General features: G+C 43.7%; 1 protein-coding gene across 1 annotated transcript in view; it reads left to right on the forward strand.

The window, feature by feature from the left end:
- LOC126481362 (glutamate receptor 1-like) overlaps positions 1 to 15,978 on the forward strand; it is a 1,387,178-nt gene that overhangs the window by 1,343,755 nt on the left and 27,445 nt on the right. Inside the window, exons 16-17 of the mRNA XM_050105062.1 lie at positions 3,060 to 3,168; positions 8,093 to 8,230. Coding sequence (XP_049961019.1) covers positions 3,060 to 3,168; positions 8,093 to 8,230 — 247 coding nt within the window. The remainder of the gene's footprint in view (positions 1 to 3,059; positions 3,169 to 8,092; positions 8,231 to 15,978) is intronic.

Raw genomic sequence — 15,978 nt, forward strand, 5'->3', positions numbered from 1 at the left:
CATCCATGCCCGTGGCAGGATTCGAACCTGCGACCGTAGCGGCCACGCGGTTCCAGACTGAAGCGCCTAGAACCGCACGGCCACCCCGGCCGGCTGAACGCCATGATTCCATTAAAAATTTACTAGTATAGTGGCTCTTCATCGATCGTGCCTGGAATTTTAAGTCTGCCGTATGCTACCGTAGACCATCACAAGTAAGCGTAGACGACGATAGACTTCCTGACTTGGTCAGTTAAGGTCGTAATAACGTTACCCGTACATTAGATGTGTTCCGTATCCGTTAACATTCATTACTTCGATCGCTTTGATTGCGTATGCCCTCAGAGTCATACTAGTTCCTCGTCGAAACTTCGGAAGCGATGAATCGGCTAGAAACTGAGTGAGGATATGTAAAGGAACGAGTACCCTACGGAACGTTTTCGTTCTACATAGCTGTCCTCTTTTCTGCTACTTATAAATAAACAGTATTTATAGCAAAACTGAAATTGTCAATATTTAATTCAAATTTCTTTCGGAAGTTGTTGATTTGTACCGTGAACGATATTGTAGCAAAGGTAAAAAAACAACACAGATTTATTACGTAGGACAAGAAAACGCAATTCCTCAAAAAAAGTTAAATTAGAACAACACATAACGAAAACGTATCACACATAGCTTCGTACTTCGTCGATCATATATATAAAATATGGTTCTGTTATTATCAAAGAAATTTCGCACTTATAAAAAATAAAAAGAAACGCTTGCCTTTTATCAATGAAGAACCTTCTATTGAGTACAAAAAAAGGCAATAATATTTTGTACATTTCCATGTCTGTGCATGTGAACTAAACTTGCACCAAAATTAATTGTTTTGTTGGATAAAAGCACGGAAGGTACGCAATCAACTAATTTTTCCCCTTGTCACTTGCACATGGCAACGGCCTTTCCTCAGTTGATACTCTGGTTCCCGTGAGATCATCGAAGTAAGCGCTGTAGGGCGTGGCCGGCACTTGGATGGGTGACCATCCAGCCGCCGTACGCTGTTGCCATTTTTCGGGGTGCACTCAGCCTTGTGATGCCAATTGAGGAGTTACTCGACCGAATAGTAGCGGCTTCGGTCAAGAATACCATCATAACGACGTGGAGAAGGTGTGCTGACCCCATGCCCCTCCTATCCGCATCCTCCTCTGCGGATGACACGGCGATCAGATGGTCCCGGTAGGCCACTCGTGGCCTGAAAGCGGAATGCTTTTTATCACTTGCACATTATATTTCATAAGGATACAGAATATACAATAGACTAATACTGAGCCACGGGTGGCTCTAGTTATGTGCAAAACAAACAAACAAATAAACGAAAAAGAAAGACAAGTCGCCGGCTCGTAGGTTCTCTCTCACAGATTTATTTATGTTACTACCGGTAACCTTACCATTTACTACTTCATTTACTAAAACGACCGCCGCCCGGAGTAGCCGAGCGGTTCTAGGCGCTACAGTCTGGAACCGCGGCATCGCTACGGTCGAAACTTCGAATCCTGCCTCGGGCATGAGTGTGTGTGATGTCCTTAGGTTAGTTAGGTTTAAGTAGTTCTAAGTTATAGGGGACTGATGACCTCAGAAGTTAAGTCCCATACTGCTCCATTTTGACTAAAACGACCTAGTCTTAGCAGAGCGCAACTCTGATCATATGTGATAATATACTCATGGTTAGACCTTGTAAACTATTACGCTATTATACAAATCAGGAAAGCTGTGCTATTACGTGAACCAACTGTTGGATCATCTTTGAAACTGAATTCATGCAGCGACAACGAAAATTTGCAAATCAGTGCACCGTCGCATAGAAATTAACAAAATTCAGCATGTGTGTCCTTTTTCTGGCATAAGAGGTGATAATGAGCTGGCGGTTACACATTAGTTGCGTGTAAAATCGATACGGAAGGACCTCAGCACGGTGAATTTAAGCATAAGGTGTTAGTTCGCTAAGTACTTTCTTCCTAAAGATAAAAGAAAATGCGATGTCTGGAAATGAATACACACTTACAGAACTCGTTACTGTTTATTCTCATAACGGAGGAAGTTAATTATTGGACGCTATCCATACGTGTGGCTACAGAAGAAACCCGTAGTACTGCAGGCAAAATGTGGAACAAAAACTACTTTGTCGTCCTCTTCAACCATTTGTCTGTCTACTTATACGGATATGGCGTCTGTTCTTTCGGACATGTCCGAAAAAAACAGACACCATATCCATATAAGTATATAGTTCTGGCAATACCGGCCATGACATTCTTCTTCTGTGCGGATGCACACATATTCCCCGAACTCTTACGGGACTTGGTTAGAATGTCTTCAACGAGTAATGAGTGTATTGGGGTGGGACACGACGAATGTAGTGTGTGGACATACAAGTTGAGAATGTGGGTCTCGCGTGAGGCGTGCGCGAGATAATCCATGCAGTCGCACTTTCCTCTGTGCCTCGGTGGTTCAGGTGGATAGAGCGTCTGCTATGTAAGCAGGAGATCCCGGGTTCGAGTCTCGGTCGGGGCACACATTTTCACCTGTCCCCGTTGATATATATCAACGCCCGTCAGGAGCTGAAGGTACTAATTCAATTCATATTTGTCTGTCTTGTAGGCTGCACTCACCGGCACCAGCTTCAGATAATTATAATTTTTTAATTATGTCGATGCCTTTTCTGACTTCACAGTCGTGCATTAATCTAAAAGAGGAACATGCGTGTGATGTCTGAATGAAATCTGCCTAAACTTGGTTCTGTCACCAAGTGTTCGTACATTTACTCAGAGTGTGGGAGGGGGTCGAAAGGGAGGGGGGGGCGTTGTGTTTCTGAGACGGAGATGTGGTCAGGCTGACATGTCTCTAACCATGAGAGAAACCCCTTGACAAGACTGTCAGAAAGTCGATCCGGGTATAACTCACCTCCCCGTCTCGCATGGAATTTTACAGCTGTATGAGCATTAATGAAAAGTCAGTCTGAGACAAAACTGGTAATGGAAGTTTAATGTTTGATGTGACACCGCTAGCAAGTTGTGCTTCACAGACGTCTTTGTTCGTTGCAGGGACCCGATTAACCTGGCTGTTCTGACGCTGATCGAGAACGGCGAGCTGACCAAGCTGAAGAACCGCTGGTGGTACGACCGCACCGAGTGCAAGCACAGCGACAAGCAGGTGCGTGCTGCGTGCCTTCAGCAGATCAAACTGGCGAACCTCCTGCACTTTGCTGCCGCCACTACTCGCAGTTTCAGTACAACCCAGATCACCGTCATGTACACTCAGCGTGACTGTGGAATGTGTGGGTAGGATTTTAATAGCTGAAGCTGCCGTTACTACCCATAATTTCACTACAATAGAACATCCTCGTCATACACAGGGTGATTCAGCTGCCCCTACCGTTGTCGTTTTATGCAACCCGCAGTGTTATAACTGGCCTTCAAAAACGTCCGCGACGCGCAAACTGCAGATCAAAAAATGAACATGGGCATTTTGTTGAATAGTTAAATTTTGTACTGGGATACATTTCCTCTAGAGGCCGTAGTTTTCGAGTGATTCAAGAAAAACGTACAAACGTGACTCTGACAAGCACACCCACACTGAGCCCCCACCATCCAAGATTTCAAGTATCTTGTTCACAGCACACCCTCCTACCACTGCATGAATTATTACCCACACTCGGCCTTTTTTGGTCTTCACTGACGGGCATTATTACGGCAACAGCTTGGTCAGGCACTAAAAAATGGTACAATTAACGTTTGTGTAAATTTTACCTCACAATTTTGCGAATTTTAACAGCAAAAAATAAACAGTTACATCGTTGTTTTCATCAGACATTCTGACTACGAAACTACTGTGCTTCTAAGGGTTAAGTTTTGATTGAACTGTCAACGTAATTACTTCTAGTTTAACGTTTACAAAAGTCGGTTTTCCTTCATTAAACTCATTAGCACTTTTGAATCGTTAAAGTAGACAACTATGCTCGTGACGTAATAGCCCTATCAGTAAAGACAAGATCGAATATCTGGAATAGTTCTTGTGGTCGGAAATTTTTCCACAGTGGAAGCAGGGATTGCCACTAACAAGGTACCATACTAGAAATCCTGACTGGTGGGGGAAGTGTGTGGGTTGGAGGTGCGTTTGACAGTCGCTTTTGTATGTTTTTTCTTGAATAACTCGAAAACCATGGCCTCCAACGTATCCTAGTAGAAAATTTAACTACATTATATTTCCTACAGAAGGGTCCTGCTTATTTTTCGTGTAGTACTAATCTCGCGCGTTGTTTTTGAAGGTCAGAATAACACTGCAGGTTGCATAAAACAACAACGGTAGCGGCAGCGGAATCATCATGTATATGCAGTGTGAATGTGAAATTTGTGGACAGAATTTTGAAAATTAATACATTCACCGAAATTTTGATATAAAGGATTCCTACTTTCCAATAACTCATTACAGATTAATTATGTATGTGTCTTACCCCAATTCCTTTCCTGTCTTTATGTGACTGTGAATACTAGCACTTCATTTTGTGTAGTTTTAACAATGACGTGTCTACATTCTAGTGTTTTTCGCTGTAGAGAGCAGACATAAATGTCTTAATGTCCCTACACCCGATATGTGAATTCTGATGGCGGTAGGTATCTGTTTTTTGAGGTAGTGCACATAAACAGTTGCTCAACTAACACTGTTCCCATCAAGAACAACACATTCAGATAGCGAAATGTTCCTGTACAGAAAGTACCTAAAATGTCGACCACCATAATTTCCTTATGGACTCCACACGCCTTCCGTTTCACAAATACTAGCTTTGGTATACAGATATTCTCAGAGAAATACAATCGCAAAGATTATCAGGGCAGAAAGACAACGTATTATGCTGTGAGGAGGTACTGGTGCTAAAGTGTTCTTGAATTTAAAACACAGGGAAAAACAAACGACTGTCATCTGTGTTACTTTAATTTAGGATTTATTTACTTTATAATCATCCGTTGAAATTTGTGTGTAGAGATAAGTATTTTGAATTTTTTAATTAACGGATATTGGCATGAAGTCGTAGCAGGATCTACTTATGCTTATTACTCGTTGATGAGCATGCTACGAGAATATTCATCTGGTTAATAAAATTATCTTCCTATTATGGAGAGTTATGCAAATTATGTAAAGAGCCGTGCTAATGTTACTAAAGCACGCATTATTCAGGTGCACACGAGCCGCTTTTAAGTTGATTAAAAGCAAAACCTGTTTTTCATCTTTTTATTGAGTGAACTCTAGAGGTAACCGGAATAACGAGGCAAAGGTTGGAAAAGTATTACCCGTGGCAAGAGGGTACATTTCAATCTATATAAATACAGTGACGTTCTTGTAGATAATTGTAAAACATGTACTGCGGATTCGTTTCGCGATACTGTCCTACTAGTCCGGATTCGCAACTGGAAACTGACGTTATTCGTGTTTCGGTAACAGTTTTTCAACCCTGCCTTTTACAATCCATGTGGTGAGATTCGACGGTCATAGAAAGATTTTCCTGGGAATCTACAACACGCTACTGTATGTGTCCTCTAAGTCATTACCTCAATGAAGTGATTAACACCGAAGAAATAAACTTGTAGGCAAGGAAACAACTTTCGACGGCGACTCATTTGGTTATCTTCCATGAAACTGGGAAGTAAGGCCATTTGCTAATGACAAGTATATTTTCTCAGTTCCTCTCAAGACAATATTATTTATCTTTGTACAGCCCCTTTAAACAGCTAAAAGTTTAATTTTTGCACTACTGAAAATGACAGTTTTACTTTTGTCATGACTTCTAAATTCATTTTGTTCTATTAACCATTTTTTTATTTGGGTGATTGAAATAGCGTAAGAAAAAGGTTTTCTTCATCAGGGTAGTCTCTCATAAGTTTTCTATAAATTATCCAGTGCAGGGAGATAATATACACGTCGCATTATTTCTCACTTTTTCAGAAAGATTCGTTTTCCCGTCACATTTGCATTGCCATCATACTCAAACTCCACTAAAAGACTTCACAGCCGTTTTTTTGTGGATGCTTTATGCGGAAGAGCGGTACCAATGAGTCGAACTCTATCAGTGGGACCAACTATCGTGGAACTGGGGTTTAGAGTTCAGTTGCCAGGTCAGACGACCATATTTTGATTTTCCATGTCTTCTATAAATCGATAGGAGTACGAGGCGTGTTTTTAAGTAAGTACCGTTTAGCAATTTAAAAACGACGTGCTAAGATATGTCAACAATTTTATTTTTACTCGAAAGGCTGTACCTTAATCTACTTTTTCTACATAATTTCCATCAGTATTGAGGCACTTGTCATAACGTTGTACCAGTTTTTGAATACCATCCTCATAGAAGTCTGCCGCCTGACTTGTTAACCACTGCATCACCACTGTTTTGATATCGTCTTGAAGACGCTGACCGTCCAGGTGTTTCTTCAAGTGCAGGAACAGATGGTAGCCATGTGATGAAATCTTCGGTCTGATTCGCCACATGTGGACGGGCATTGTCTTGCAGCAAAACGATGCCCTTGCTCAACTTGCATGGACTGTTGCTTTGATTCTGGTGTGACGCAGGCCACCCATGTTCCATCGCCCGTAACGATTTGGCTTCAGAAATCATCACCGTCGTTGTGGTACCGCTGAAGGAAAGTCAATGCACTGTCTAAACGTTTGGTTTTGTGCACATCCGTCAACATTTTCGGTACCCAACGTGTGCACAATTTTCGGTAATTCAAGTGCTCGGTCACAGTGCCATACAAAAGACTACGAGAAACATTAGGAAAGTCATCCCGCCAGGAGGAAATCGTAAAGCGTCTGTTTTCTCTCACCTTATTGTCCACTTCCTGCACCAAACTTTCATTAACGACCGAAGGACGCCCAATCCGTTGTTCATCATGGACATTTGTACGGCCACCTTTCAATGCTCTCACCCACTTTCTTACCATTCCATCACTCATAATGTTTTCTCTGTAAACTGCACAGATCTCACGATGAATATTGATAGTTTTTAGGCCTTTAGCACTAAGAAATCTTATAACGGCCTTACTTCACAGTCGGTGGGACTCACGATTATCGGATGCGTCTTAAACACTCAGTATGCAACGTAAACAAGGAAGAATCATATTGTAATGGCGTCAGTGCGTAGATTAAGGTACAGGCTTTCATGTAAAAATAAAATTATTGAGATAGCTTAGCACGTCTTTTTTTATGTTTCAAAACGGTACTTACTTAAAAAAACATGCCTCGTACATACCGGGAATGTTTCCTTGGAGAGGATACATCCCGTTTCTTACGCAGCGTGTGTCCCAAGCGGCTTGTGCTCCGTCTCTAGTGAACTGGTTGTCGACGGAACGATAAATCCTAATCTTACAATGCCTACTTTACGTCTAGCATTCGCGCCATTGCTGATTTATTTACGGGCAAGAGGCCGTGGTCTACAGCTGTTCGTCGCAGATTCCAGGGGCGTCGTGACCTTACAATCGGGGCGTCGTGATTGATTCATTAACATAATAATTTCGTTTGTTTGCTGTCTGAGTGAAGGAACAACGGGTGCACCGTTAGTGATATCAATCGGGCCGGCAATTAAATGTTGTAGTTGAGTCTTATCGCACTATGGAAGTCATTTGCGTTTATTCAGTGACGTTCAGTTTGAATATTAGTTTTGTCGAAAGCAATTCGTTTTCAGTGGGTTTGTCTACTGTGATACGTGTTTCGATTGTCACCGTGGGCAAATTTTTAAATGTCATAGGAAATGTGGTACTTCAAATTTATCATATAATTCTACAACACGACTGGAGTAAAATACAGGGAGTGTGGCGACAGTAATTTCGGTCTTACGTGTAGCTGCTACTGTTGGAAGTGAAGCAAGACCACAGAGTATTATTTGCTTCGTAGTCCTAGTTACTGGAAGTATCCTTCCTAATGAAATGAAAGGACATCTGCATTCAAATTACGAAGGAAATGTACAGGTACATAAGGAGGCCACATAGATGTCGTGCGAATGCATCACGATTCAGTATTCGCAGAGCAAGAGCGGTGACTGCTGTCAGTCACGCAGAAAGACCACCAAAAACGGATCGTTTGTCTGCAGGACGCGACGCGGAACGAGCTGTCGCTGAGCAACGTGGCGGGCATCTTCTACATCCTGATCGGCGGCCTGCTGCTGGCCATCCTGGTGGCGCTCGCCGAGTTCTGCTACAAGTCGCACTCGGACGCGGCGCGCGCCAAGGTGAGCGAGGCGCACCTCCCCTGGTACGCCGCCACATCCCAGTCTCCGTACTTCTCATAACACTGATACACATATCACAATAAAACTGAATTAATTTGTAACTTTTCCTGCATTACACTGAGAGACCGCAGCTAATTCTGATCATATAAAATTTACATTTCACGTCACTGTTGTGAGGTCATAATGTACAGGGTGATTCAAAAAGAATACCACAACTTTAGGAATTTAAAACTCTGCAACGACAAAAGGCAGAGCTAAGCACTATCTGTCGGCGAATTAAGGGAGCTATAAAGTTTCATTTAGTTGTACATTTGTTCGCCATTTCAGCCAATAAAGTTTTTTCTCCCTTTTTCTTCGAAGGTGCTATTGTAACTAGACTACAGTATCTGGAGATGTTAGAGAATTGGCTGTTCCCTCAGCTCGAACAAGAAGCACAACAATTCATATTTCAGCAGGATGGAGCGCCACCACATTGGCACTTATCTGTCCGTAACTACCTGAACGTCAACTACCCGAGGCGATGGATCGGCCGCCAGGCAGGCCGTGACAGACCACTTCATCACTGGCCTCCAAGAAGCCCTGATCTTACCCCATGCGATTTTTTCTAATGGGGGTATGTTAAGGATATGGTGTTTTGGCCACCTCTCCCAGCCACCATTGATGATTTGAAACGAGAAATAACAGCAGCTATCCAAACTGTTACGCCTGATATGCTACAGAGAGTGTGGAACGAGTTGGAGTATCGGGTTGATATTGCTCGTGTGTCTGGAGGGGGCCATATTGAACATCTCTGAACTTGTTTTTGAGTGAAAAAAAACTTTTTTAAATACTCTTTGTAATGATGTATAACAGAAGGATATATTATGTTTCTTTCATTAAATACACATTTTTAAAGTTGTGGTGTTCTTTTTGAATCACCCTGTATTTCTTTTAGGTGTAGTAATGCTATATCAGTTTTTGCCAGTATGTGGCATTGTTGTATGGATGACAATAATATAACAATAAAAACTATATAGATAAGTCATAAATTACGCAAGGTTAATCTGAACTCCACCGATAAAATTTTGGAGGTTGTTCAAAGATTCTTTCGGAGCATTTAGATACACACATCAAAAAAAGTTTTGCATCACATCCGTTCCGAGAGTTCCGGAACCTGTACAGAAATTTTGAATAGAAATCAACATAAACATCATTTCCGCCCTTTTTATTGCTCATGAAAACCACATATTGCATGTTGCACCACCATACAGCGAGAGCTTCAGAGCTGGTGGTCGAGACTGCTGTACACACCGGTACCTCTAATACCCAGTAGCACGCCCTCTTGCATTGATGCTTGCCTGTATTCGTCGTGGCATAGTATCCACAAGTTCATCAAGGCACTGTTGGTCCAGATTGTCCCATTCCTCAACGGCGAATCAGCGTAGATCCCTCAGAGTGGTTCGTGGGTCTCCTTGTCCATAAACAGCCCTTTTCAATCAATACCAGGCATGTTCGATAGGATTCATGTCTGGAAGACATGCAGACCGCTAATCGAGCGATTTCGTTATCCTGAAGAAAGTCATTCAAAAGATGTGCACGATGGGGGCGCGAATTGTTGTCCATGAAGACGAATGCCTCTCAAATATGCTGGCGATGAGGTTGCACTATCGTTGGAGGCTGGCAGTCACGTATCGTACAGCCGTTATGGCTCCTTCCATGACCCACATAATGCCACCCCAAAACAACAGGGAACCTCCACCTTGCTGAACTCGCTGGACAGTGTGTCTAAGGCGTTCAACCTTACCGGGTTGCCTCCAAACAAATCTCCGACGGTTGTCTGCTTGAAGGCATATGCGACACTCATCGCTGAAGAGAACTTGGTGCCAATTCAGAGTGGTCCATTCGGCATGTTGTTGGTCTGTGCTGCATGGTCCCGTGGTTGCAAAGATGGACTTCGCCGTGGACGTTGGGAGCGAAGTTCCGCATCATGCATCCTATTGTGCACAGTTTGACTCGTAACACGACGTCCTGTTGCTGCACGAAAAACATTATTCAACATGGTGGCATTGCTGTCCGGGTTCCTCCGAGCTATAAATCCATAGGTAGCGGTCATCCACTGCAGTAGTAGCCCTTGGGCGGCCTGAGCGAGACGTGTCATCGACATTTCCTGTCTCTCTGTATCTCCTCCATGTCCGAACAACATCGCTTTCGTTCACTCCGAAACGCCTGGACACCTCCCTTGTTAAGAGCCCTTCCTGGCACAAAGTAACAATGCGGACGCGTTCGAACCGCGATACTGACCGTCCAGGCACGGTTGAACTACAGACAACACGAGCCGTGTACCTCGTTCCTGGTGGAATGACTGGAACTGATGGGCTGTAGGACTTCTCCTGTCTAATAGGCGCTGCTCATGCATGATTGTTTACATCTTTCGCCGGGTTTAGTGACATCTCTGTACAGTCAAAGGAACTGTATCTGCGGTACAATATCCACAGTCAACGTTTACCTTCAGGTGTTCTGGGAACCAGGGTGATCCAAAACATTGTTTTGATGTGTGTATAAGAGGCCTGTGGAATACTGTGGAATGTTTCAGAGCAATAATGTAACTGTGATTGTTTCGTTGAAATGCCACCGCATCAACGTAAACGTCTGTGAAATGAAATCACCAAAACATGAAACACGTAACGCAGATTAATTTATTAGGTTAGTGCATGAGTTTGTAGCGTTTTCCCTTAAGTTTTATAGACGTAACAGACATACGTAACAGAGTTTGGTCGTCACCAGTATGTTCTCATTCATTATTTACGATAGTCTGCCAACGTAGGGCTAACTGTTCGAGTACGTGACTGTAAAAGACATGTGGTTTTGAGGCGAAGAACTCGTCGAGCTATGTTCGGAGGGCTTTTGCAACCAGAAAGGAAGTTCCTTGGAGACTGTTCTGTAGAGAACGGAAAAGGTGAAAATCTCAGTTCACAAGATCAGATGAGTAAGTTGGTTGCGGAATGACTTCCCTACCCAACTCCTGTATAGTGTTTTTTGTAGTATATTAGAATGCCGGCTGACGTTTTCCTGGAGTGCATCTCTTCACGCGGTCTTCCTAGTCGTTGTACTTGGATTGCTTCTGCAAGACGCCTCAGTTGTTGACGATAAATATTACCAGTGATGGTTATACCTCGGTGCAGCAATTACTGCTACACCACACCGTCGCCGTTCCACCAGCTACGTAACACTATCTTTTGTGGAGGCGCGACGGTCTTTGTACGTGGACTTGCTGCTTTTGCTGGGCTCAACCATCCCATTCTTTCCCTTCCTAGCATAAATATACCATTTCTTGTCACCAGTAACGATACAGGATAGGAATGCTCGGAGTTGTTGACGAGGCAATTGATGACGAGCAAGTAGAGATGCCTGTATGCCCACCTGCTGATATTTATGATTTTGGCTTACAGCAGGCGGCACCCATACAAACGATGTCTGAACCTTCTCCACAGCATTCAAATGTCGAACGATGGTCAAATGATCACAGTTTATCACATTTGACAGTTCTCAAGTACACTGACATGGATCATTGTGTATTAATACGATTAAACCATCTTCTTCAACCTCGAAGGTCTGACGTCAAAACAATCCTCCTTATAACGAGAAAAACATTTTCTCGTTGTCTTCTGTCCGATGCTACTACTCCGTACACGGCGCAAATGTTTCTGGCTGCCTCCGCTGCCGGCAGCCATCTATTGGACTCACACAGAAGGATTTCTACATCTACATCTACATCTACATGGATACTCCGCAAATCACACTTAAGTGCCTGGCAGAGTGTTCATCGAGCCACCTTCGCAATAACTCTCCATTATTCCACTCTCGAACAGCGCGTGGAAGAAACGAACACCTATAACTTTTCGTGGGAGCTCTGATTTCTTTTATTTTGCTATGATGATCGTTTTTTCCTATGTAGGACGAACTCAACAAAATATTTACGCATCGGGAGGAGAAATTTGCTGATTGAAATTTAGTGAGAAGATTCCGCCGCAACGAAAAACGTCTCTGTTTTAATGGTGTCCACCCCAAATCCTGTATCATGTCCATGACACTTTCTGCCCTATTTCTCGATAAAACAAAATGTGCTGCTCTTCTTTGAAATTTCTCGATGTACTCCATTAATCCTGTCTGGTAAGGATCCAAACCGCGCAGCAATACTCCATAAGAGGACGGACAAGAGTAGTGTATGGCGGTCTCTTTACCAGATCTGTTACATTTTCTAAGAGTTCTGCCAATAAAATACAGTCTTTGGTTTGTCTTGCCCACAACATTTTCTATATGTTCTTTCTAATTTAAATTGTTCGTAACTGTAATTCCTAGGATTTAGTTGAAATTACGGCCTTTAAACTTGACTGACTTATCGTGTAACCGAAGTTCAACGAATTCCTTGTAGCACTCATGTGGATGACCTCACACTTTTAGTTATTTAGGGTCAACTGCCAACTTTCGCACCATTCAGATATCTTTTCTAAATCGTTTTGAAATTTATTTTTATCTTCTGATGACTTCACAAGACGGTAAAGGACAGCATAATCTGCGAACAACCTAAGACTGCTGCTCAATTTGTCTCCTAAATCGTTTATATAGATGAGGAACAGCAAAGGGCCTATAACATTACCTTGTGGAATCCAGAAATCACTTCTGTTTTACTCGCTGACTTTCCGTCAGTTACTACGAACTGTGACCACCCTGACAGGAAATCACGATTCCAGTCACATAGCTGAGACGATGTTCCATAAGCACGCAAGTTCACTCAAGCCACTTGTGTGGTACTGTGTCAAAAATCTTTTGGAAGTCTAGAAATGCGAAATCAATTTGAAATCATTTGTCAGTAGTACTCAACACTTCGTGTGTTAAAAAGCTAGTTATGTTTCAGAAGAACGATGTTTTCTAAATCCGTGTTGTCTGTGTGTCAGTAGCCCGTTCCCTTCGAGGTAATTCGTAATGTTCGAACAGAATATATGTTCCAAATGATATGGGCCTGTAATTCAGTGGATTACTCCTGCTCGCTTCCTTCAATATTGGTGTGACCTATGCAACTTTCCAGTCTTAGGGGTATCGATCATTCGTTGAGCGAGCGGTTGTATATGATCACTTGGTATGGAGCTACTGAATCAGCATAACTTCTCATCTCGTCAGCTCTTCTTGGTTCGAATTCTGGAGTATCTACTTCATCTTCTTTGCTGAAGAAATTTCGATTGGCTTTGTTTAGTAACTCTACTTTCACAATACTGTTGTCGATAGTACCTCCATTACTATCACGGAGAGAAGGCATAGATTATGTCTTGCCACTAGCATACTTTACACACGACCAGAGTCTCTTTGGATTTTCTGCCAGGTTTCGAGATAAAGTTTCATTGTGTAAAATATTATAAAAATCTCGCATTGATGTCCGCGTTAAATTTCGAGCTTCTTTAAAAGATCGCTAATCCTGCAGATTTTGCTTTGTTTTAAATTTGGAATTTGTTGTTGTTGTTTCTGAAACAGTGTTCTGATCCGTTTTGTGTACCAAAGGGGATAAACTCAGTCGTTTGTTAATTTATTCGGCAGAAATCTCTCATTTGCTGTCGATACCATTTCTTCGAATTCAAGCCACCTTTGGTCTACACTTACATAGTTAATTTGGAAGGAGTGGAGATTGACTCTCAGAAAGGAGTGAAGTTAATTTTTATCTACATTTTACAATAGGTATATTTTTCATTTATTGTTGGAGGATTTGGGGGTTCCAATATTCAATGTCGCTAAATATCTTTTTGTTCACTAAATATTTCGATTTCTCCACTTGGTACTCCATTTTCTAACATCTACAGCTTCACTCGCTATCTCCAAATGACAAAATGACACTACGTAAACCCAAAAAGCAACAGTGAACTACAAATAAAGAATGACAATCGATAAGGAAACCCATAGCAATTGGAATACAAGGATGCAAAACAAAAATGCTACGAACATATGCACCAACCTAATACGAATGATAAAGTAATGTAATGTGGTTTTCATCGCTGCTGGAACAGCTGAGAAAAGCATCTAAGTGCCGCTCCTCCATTCACTGAACCCACTCACGAGGTTCATATAGACAAGCCATTCATCAGTATCCCTATCCGAACAGCTGTGTGGCACTGTTAACGTACAACTAACAGTGCCGGAAAAACAAACCAGAGACAGAAGCGAGCACTGCTGCAGGATTTATTGAGGTTGAAGCTAAAAGGGAGCGTTACTGTTGTCAACACCTCTAGTACTGTGAGGCAATGTAATTAGTTTATGTATTATATATTAATATATATTTACACTCCTGGAAATGGAAAAAAGAACACATTGACACCGGTGTGTCAGACCCACCATACTTGCTCCGGACACTGCGAGAGGGCTGTACAAGCAATGATCACACGCACGGCACAGCGGACACACCAGGAACCGCGGTGTTGGCCGTCGAATGGCGCTAGCTGCGCAGCATTTGTGCACCGCCGCCGTCAGTGTCAGCCAGTTTGCCGTGGCATACGGAGCTCCATCGCAGTCTTTAACACTGGTAGCATGCCGCGACAGCGTGGACGTGAACCGTATGTGCAGTTGACGGACTTTGAGCGAGGGCGTATAGTGGGCATGCGGGAGGCCGGGTGGACGTACCGCCGAATTGCTCAACACGTGGGGCGTGAGGTCTCCACAGTACATCGATGTTGTCGCCAGTGGTCGGCGGAAGGTGCACGTGCCCGTCGACCTGGGACCGGACCGCAGCGACGCACGGATGCACGCCAAGACCGTAGGATCCTACGCAGTGCCGTAGGGGACCGCACCGCCACTTCCCAGCAAATTAGGGACACTGTTGCTCCTGGGGTATCAGCGAGGACCATTCGCAACCGTCTCCATGAAGCTGGGCTACGGTCCCGCACACCGTTAGGCCGTCTTCCGCTCACGCCCCAACATCGTGCAGCCCGCCTCCAGTGGTGTCGCGACAGGCGTGAATGGAGGGACGAATGGAGACGTGTCGTCTTCAGCGATGAGAGTCGCTTCTGCCTTGGTGCCAATGATGGTCGTATGCGTGTTTGGCGCCGTGCAGGTGAGCGCCACAATCAGGACTGCATACGACCGAGGCACACAGGGCCAACACCCGGCATCATGGTGTGGGGAGCGATCTCCTACACTGGCCGTACACCACTGGTGATCGTCGAGGGGACACTGAATAGTGCACGGTACATCCAAACCGTCATCAAACCCATCGTTCTACCATTCCTAGACCGGCAAGGGAACTTGCTGTTCCAACAGGACAATGCACGTCCGCATGTATCCCGTGCCACCCAACGTGCTCTAGAAGGTGTAAGTCAACTACCCTGGCCAGCAAGATCTCCGGATCTGTCCCCCATTGAGCATGTTTGGGACTGGATGAAGCGTCGTCTCACGCGGTCTGCACGTCCAGCACGAACGCTGGTCCAACTGAAGCGCCAGGTGGAAATGGCATGGCAAGCCGTTCCACAGGACTACATCCAGCATCTCTACGATCGTCTCCATGGGAGAATAGCAACCTGCATTGCTACGAAAGGTGGATATACACTGTACTAGTGCCGACATTGTGCATGCTCTGTTGCCTGTGTCTATGTGCCTGTGGTTCTGTCAGTGTGATCATGTGATGTATCTGACCCCAGGAATGTGTCAATAAAGTTTCCCCTTCCTGGGACAATGAATTCACGGTGTTCTTATTTCAATTTCCAGGAGTGTATTTCACAGGAGGCATACAT

This window comes from Schistocerca serialis, chromosome 5, assembly GCF_023864345.2.
Source record: "Schistocerca serialis cubense isolate TAMUIC-IGC-003099 chromosome 5, iqSchSeri2.2, whole genome shotgun sequence".
NCBI lineage: Eukaryota > Metazoa > Arthropoda > Insecta > Orthoptera > Acrididae > Schistocerca > Schistocerca serialis.